The sequence below is a fragment of the Cebus imitator genome, unplaced genomic scaffold (assembly GCF_001604975.1).
Source record: "Cebus imitator isolate Cc_AM_T3 unplaced genomic scaffold, Cebus_imitator-1.0 Scaffold570, whole genome shotgun sequence".
NCBI lineage: Eukaryota > Metazoa > Chordata > Mammalia > Primates > Cebidae > Cebus > Cebus imitator.
This window is the reverse complement of record NW_016107885.1, coordinates 730,005-737,377: the sequence shown is the minus strand read 5'-3', so window position 1 is coordinate 737,377 and position 7,373 is coordinate 730,005. Positions and strand designations below refer to the sequence as shown.

The window sequence follows — 7,373 nt, the reverse complement described above, 5'->3', positions numbered from 1 at the left end:
AGCAGAACTGAAGGAGATAGAGACACAAAAAAACCCTTCAAAAAAGCAATAAATACAGGAGCTGTTTCTTGAAAAGATTAATAAATGGACAGGCCATTAGCTAGATTAATAAAAAGGAAAAGAGAGAAGAATCAAATAGATGCAATAAAAAACGATAAAGGGGATATCACCACAGATTCCATAGAAATACAAACTACCATTGGAGATTACCACAAACAACTTTATGCACATAAACCATTAAACCTGGAAGAAATGGATACATTCCTGGAGGTTGTACCCTCCCTAGCCTAAACCAGGAAGAAGTTGAAATCCTGAATAGACCAATAACAATGGCTGAAGGTGAAGCAGCAATTAATAGTCTACCAACCAAAAAAAGCCCAGGTCTAGATGGGTTCACAGCCGAATTCTACCAGACATACAAAGAGTAGCTGTTACCATTCCTTCTGAAACTATTCCAAACAATATAAAAAGAGGGAATGCTTCCCAAATCATTTTATCAGACCAATATCATCCCGATATCAAAAGCTGGCAGAGACTAAACAAAAAAAGAAAACTTCAGGCCAATATCCATGATGAACATAGATGCAAAAATCTTCAATAAAATACTGGCAAACCAATTGCAACAGCACATCAAAAAAACTTACCCATCACGATTAAATAGGCTTCATCCCTGGGATGCAAGGCTGGTTCAACATTCACAAGTCTATAAACGTAATCTACCACATAAACAGAACCAAAGACAAAAACCACATGATCATAGATGTGATAGGTGCTGAAAAGACCTTCAACAAAATTCAATAGCCCTTTATGCTAAAAACTCTCAATAAACTAGGTATAGATGGAACATATCTCGAAACAATAAAAGCTATTTATGACAAACCCACATTGAATATCATACTAAATGTGCAAAAACTGGAAGCATTCCATTTGAAATCTGGCACTAGACAAGGATGCCCGCTCTCACCACTCATATTCAATATAGTATTGGAAGTTCTAGCCAGAGCAATCAGGCAGGAAAAAGAAATAATGGGTTTTCAATTAGGAAAGGAGGAGGTCAAATTGTCTCTATTTGCAGACGACATGATTGTATATTTAGAAGACCCTATTGTCTAAGCCCAAAGTCTTCTTAAACTGATAAGCAACTTCAGCAAAGTCTCGGGATACAAAGTCAATGTGCAGAAATCACAAGCATTCCTATACACCAACAACAGACTAAAAAAGAACCAAATCAAGAGCAAATTCCCATTCACAATTGCTACAAAGTGAATAAAATACCTAGAAATACAACTAACAAAGGATGCAATGGAACTCCTCAAGGAGAACTACAAACCACTGCTCAAGGAAATAAGAGAGCACACAAACAGATGGAAAAACATTCCATGGTCATGATTTGGAAGAATCAATATTGTGAAAATGGCCATACTGCTCCTAGTAATTTATAGATTCAGTGCTATCCCCATCAATCTACCTATGATGCTCTTCACAGAACTGGAAAAAACCACCTTAAACTTCATATGGAACCAAAAGAGAGCCCACATAGCCAAGACAATCCTAAGCACAAAGAACAAAGCTGGAGGCATCACGCTACCTGACTTAAAACTATACCACAAGGCTACAGTAATCAAAACAACATGGTACTGGTACCAAAACAGAGATAAAAACGAATGGAGTAGAACAGAGGCCCCGGAGGCAACGCCACAAATCTACAACCATCTTATCTTTGACAAACCTGATAAAAACAAGCAATGGGGAAAGGACTCCCTGTTAAATAAATGGTGTTGGGATAACTGGCTACCCATGTGCAGAAAACAGAAACCAGACCCCTTCCTGACACCTTACACTAAAATTAACCCCAGATGAATTAAAGACTTAAACATAAGACCTAACACCATAAAAACCCTATAAGAAAATCTAGGCAAAACCATTCAGGACATAGGCATATGCAAGGACTTCATGACTAAAACACCAAAAGCACTGGGAACAAAAGCCAAAATAGACAAATGGGATCTAATTAAACTCCAGAGCTTCTGTACAGCAAAAGAAATAATTATTAGAGTGAACCGGCAACCAAGAAATGGGAAAAACTTTTTGCAATCTATCCATCTGACAAAGGGCTAATATCCAGAATCTACAAAGAACTAAAACAGATTTACAAGAAAAAAACAAACAACCCTTTCAAAAGTGGGCAAAGGATATGAACAGACACTTTTCAAAAGAAGACATATATGAGGCCAACAGGCATATGAGAAAATGTTCATCATCACTGGTCATTAGAGAAAGGCAAATCAAAACTACATTGAGATACCATCTCATGCCGGTTAGAATTGTGATCATTAAAAAATCTGGAGACAACAGATGCTGGAGAGGATATGGAGAAATAGGAACACTTGTACACTGTTGGTGGGAGTGTGTATTAGTTCAACCATTGTGGAATACAGTGTGGTGTTTCCTCCAGGACCTAGAAATTGAAATTCCATTTGACCCAGCAATCCCATTACTGGGTAGATATCCAAACGACTTAAATCATTCTATTATAAAGACACATGTACGCGTATGTTAATTGCAGCACTGTTTACAATAGCAAAGACCTGGAAGCAACCCAAATGCCCATCGATGATAGACTGGACAGGGAAAATGTGGCACATACACACCATGGAATACTATGCAGCCATAAAAAATGATGAGGCTGTGTCCTTTGCAGGGACATGGATGAAACTGGAAACCATCAATCTCAGCAAACTGACACAAGAATAGAAAATCAAACACCGCATGTTCTCACTCATAGGCGAGTGTTGAACAATGAGAACACATGGACACAGGGAAGGGAGCATCACACACTGGGGTCTGTTGTGAGGGACTAGGGGAAGGACAGTGGGGGATAGGGAGGTTAGGGAGGGATGACATGGAGAGAAATGCCAAATACAGGTGACCAGGGGTAGAGGCAGCAAACCACATTGCCATGTACCTATGCAACAATCCTGCATGATCTGCACATGTACCCCAGAATCTAAAGTATAATAATATATATATATAAATAAAGAAATGAATAAATAAAATAGAATGATAGATTTTTAAAAATATATTAACAAGTAAATAATAAAACCAAAACATACACACAAAAAAAATAAAGTGCTGCCAGTAAAGAAAACAGTTGTAGGTCATCACGGTACATATTTCCCTGAAGAAAATCCATTTACAACGTAGGTTTAGAAATTTCAAAATAACATTTTAACATGAAGCTCTGGCTACATTGGTTCGTGGGATTAGGAGGTGCCAAAGGTTCCTTTAGGCTCCCTTTGATCCAGTAACTATGTTCCGTGAGTTTACAGTAAAAAAAAAAAACTTGATAAGAGTTGGATGATAAGCTTTCATGTGACCAAGTAAACCTGAACTCCAAGACTAAAAGACCTTATTAGCAGTAGCAAATACTAAAGGGTCAGGGCCTGTGGAGCACAATAGAATTTCCTTGAAATTGCTTTATTTCTATTTATGAGCCTGAGGCGATTGGTGGTGCATAACCTTGGGTAGTAACCATTTCTGGGTTACAGGTTTACCATGTGGACGATCACTGGGCAAAAAGAATAGGGGAGTTTACCTGCCTGGAATGGCCAAGGAGTTGTCTTCCCTGGGAGAGACAAAGAGCCCAGAGGCTACCTAGTCTTCCTCCCTACCCAAAGTGATGTTAAACACCGGAACTAGGAAAGAAAATGTTGGCGTTTGAGTCACACGAGACACACACACACGCACGCATGCACGCACACCAAATAAAAGGTCTTATCCCAATCTCCAAAGTTTGCCAAGGCCCAGAACACTATCTCTTAGCCCCGCCCACAGCCTAGGAGGCTCTCCACTTCCCTTTCCCCTCCCGCTCTCGGCTTACTTGTCCCGGATGATGGTCTGCAGCTCCCGGATCTGATCATTCATAGGCAGCAGCTTAAGCTGCGCCCCGATCTGCCGGGAGAGTTCGCAGCCCCCTAGGAAGGAGTCGCCAGCTGGTGCGTCATAGCTGCTACTGTCACCACTACCACTGTTGCTCTCTAAGATGAGGCTGGAGCCGCCACAGGCCCCGGTGTCCTGCTCGGCCGGCAGACTAGAATGTGCGTGCCCCGTGAGAAGAGTCACCTTGGCCTTGGGGGCTCTGTTTCCCCCTGCATGGTCCGGGATCGGGTCGCCAGGTCGCAGCTGCTCAGGACTTGGGGTTGAGGCAGAGTTTACTTGCTGGTTGTGACAGGGCATGGAGTCCGGACACTGTAACTCCGTGGCCATACACCGGCCCTGGGCTATCCCCGCTGCTACCGAACACTAAGGCTAAAGACAGACGGGTAAAAGGACAAATGCTCACGGACTCTCTCGGTTGCCCGCGCTTCCCGAGAACATCAAACCCTGGCTGTCCTTTCACCCCTAGGCCGCTGTTGGTTTCCTTTAGCACACTTTGTCTCATTCCCGCCCACATCAGACGTACTGCCTGCCTAGACACCCTATTGGCTTCATACTCTGCCACTCTGCGGCGCCACCGATTGTTAACCCTTTGAGTCACCTCTGCTGCGTGGGTTCTCACAGGTAGCTAAGCCCCCCGAGGGTGGCCAGGGATGCCAGCTTGAAGGGGAGCCCTAAGGCTTCTGCATTCAGAACTTTGGGTGATAGATAGAGCCAGGAGAAACCGGGGGTGGCAAGTGATGATACACAGTTATACACATAAGGCCCATGTTTTCAGACTTTGTGACCTAGCAAAGAAATTATACCTCAGTAACCATATCTTCAGTTAGCTTGTCTGCATAATGGAAGGAAGAAGTAAAAAATGCCTAGCAGGCTGCTGAAGAGCCTGTCCTCTACCAGACTGTTCTAGAAACTGCAGCTTCCCAAGTGTGCTCGACCGCCAAAGCTTTTCGTTTTTTTATTGGTTTGGCCTTACAATGTACACATTGTCATGGGGATTCAGGCCGCATTTCAGATCCACTGTCATTTTGTATCTTTTAAGTACTTGGAAAGATGCTTATTTTTAAGTGTGGACTCACTATAATGGCTTGAAGTAAGAGTGTCAAGGGCAGTACTTTTCAAACATCAGTATGTACCACAATAATTGTAGAGCTTGTTAAAATGCAGGCAGGTTCTTATGGCTCATTTTTGAAATTCTGATTCTGTAGGTCTGAGATGGAACACAATAATCTTTTTTTTTAACTTTCAGGTTCAGGGGTATATGTGCAGGTTTGTTATATAGATAAACTGGTGTCATGGTGTTTTGTTGTAAAGATTATTTCATCGCCCAGTTATTAAGCCTAGTACCCACTAGTTATCTTTCCTGATCCTCTCTCTCCTCACACCATGCACTCTTCAGTAGGCTCCAGTGTGTGTTGCTTCCTGCTATGTGTCCATGTGTTCTCATCATTTAGCTCCCACTTATAAGTGAGCACATGTGATATTTGGTTTTCTGTTCCTGTGTTAGCCTACTAAGGATAATGGACTCCAGCTCCATCCTTGTCCCTGGAAAGGACACGATCTCATAATTTTTATGGCTACATAGTATTCCATGGTGTCTATGTAACAAATTTTCTTTATCCATTCTATCATTGATGGGAAGTTAGGTTGATTCCATGTCTTTGTTATTGTAAATAGTGCTGGAGGAAACATATGTGTGTATGTGTCTTTTATAATACAATGATTTATGTTCCTTTAGGTATATACCCAGTAATGGGATTGCTGAGTCCAATGGTATGTCTGTCTTTATTGTTTTTTAACTTGCCTATAGAGATTTTTTTTAATTTTTTTTATTTCCATAGGTTACTGGGGAACAGGAGGTGTTTAGTTAGATAACTAAGTTCTTCAGTGTTGATTTGTGAGATTTTGGTGCACCCATCACCCAAGTAGTATACACTGCACCCTATTTGTAGTCTTTTATCTCTCACCCTCTTCCTGCCCTTTTGCCCCAAGACTCCAAAGTCCATTGTATCATTCTTATGCCTTTGCAGCCATCATAGCTAAGGTCCCACTTATGAGTGAGAACACACAATGTTTGGTTTTCCATTCCTGAGTTACTTCATTTAGAATAACAGTCTCCAATTTCATCCAGGTCGCTGCAAAAACCATTAATTCATTCCTTTTTATGGCTGAGAAGTATCCCATTATATCTATATACATCTCACAACTTCTTTATCCACTCATTGATTGATGGGCATTTCGGTTGGCTCCACATTTTTCAAATTGCAAATTATGTGCTATAAACATGCGTGTGCAAGTATTTTTTTGTATAATGACTTATTTTCCTCTGGGTAGATACCCGTAGTAGGATTGCTGGGTCAAATGGTAGTTCTGCTTTTAGTTCTTTAAGGAATCCCCACACTGTTTTCCATTAGTTGACATTTCCACCAGCACTGCAGAAGTGTTCTCTGTTTATTGCATCCATGCCAACATCTACTATTTTTTGATTTTTTGATTATGGCCATTCTTGCAGGAGTAAGTGGTATTTATTTGTGGTTTTAATTTGCATCTCACTGATAATTAGTGATGATGAGCATTTTTTTCATATGTTTGTTGGCCATTTGTATATCTTCTTTTGAGAATTGTCTATTCATGTTCTTAGCCCACTTTTTGATGGGATTTTTTTTTTCTTGCTAATTTGTTTGAGTTCCTTGTAGATTCTGGATATTACTCATTTGTCAGATGTATAGATTGTAAAGATTTTCTCCCACTCTGTGGGTTGTCTATTTACTCTGCTGACTGTTCCTTTTGCTGTGCAAAAGCTCTTTAGTTTAATTAAGTTCCAGCTATTTATCTTTGTTTTTCTTGCATTTGCTTTCGTGTTCCTGGTCAAGAAATCCGTGGCTAAGCCAATGTCTAGAGAGGGTTTTTCCAATGTTATCTTCTAGAACTTTTATAGTTTCAGGTCTTAGATTTCAGTCCTTAATCCATCTTGCATTGATTTTTGTATAAGTTGAGAGATGAGGATCCGGTTTCATTCTCCTACATGTGGCTAGCCAATTATCCCAGCACCACTAGTTGAAAAGGGTGTCCTTTCCCCATTTTATATTTTTGTTTGCTTTGTTGAAGAGCAGTTGGATGTGTTTGAGATTATTTCAGATTTCTGCATTTTGTTCCATTGGTCTATGTGCCTATTTTAATACCAGTACCATGCTGTATTGGTGACCATTGCCTTGTAGTGTAGTTTGAAATCAGGTAATGTGATGCCTCCAGATTTACTCTTTTTGGCTATATGGGCTATTCTCCTTCCATATGAACTTTAGAATTGTTTTTTCTAATACTGTGAAGAATGATGATGGTATTTTGATGGGAATTGCATTGGATTTGTAGATTGCTTTTGGCAGTGCGGTCATTTCCACAATATTGAATCTACATTTCCATGAGCATGAGATATGTTT

General features: G+C 40.5%; 1 protein-coding gene across 1 annotated transcript in view; it reads right to left on the bottom strand.

The window, feature by feature from the left end:
* Positions 1 to 4,460, bottom strand: part of UPRT (uracil phosphoribosyltransferase homolog) — a 41,050-nt gene extending 36,590 nt beyond the window's left edge. The window contains exon 1 of the mRNA XM_017516022.1: positions 3,881 to 4,460. Within this exon, the coding sequence (XP_017371511.1) occupies positions 3,881 to 4,266 (386 nt within the window). The 5' untranslated portion in view covers positions 4,267 to 4,460. The remainder of the gene's footprint in view (positions 1 to 3,880) is intronic.
* Positions 4,461 to 7,373: the final 2,913 nt, after the last annotated feature.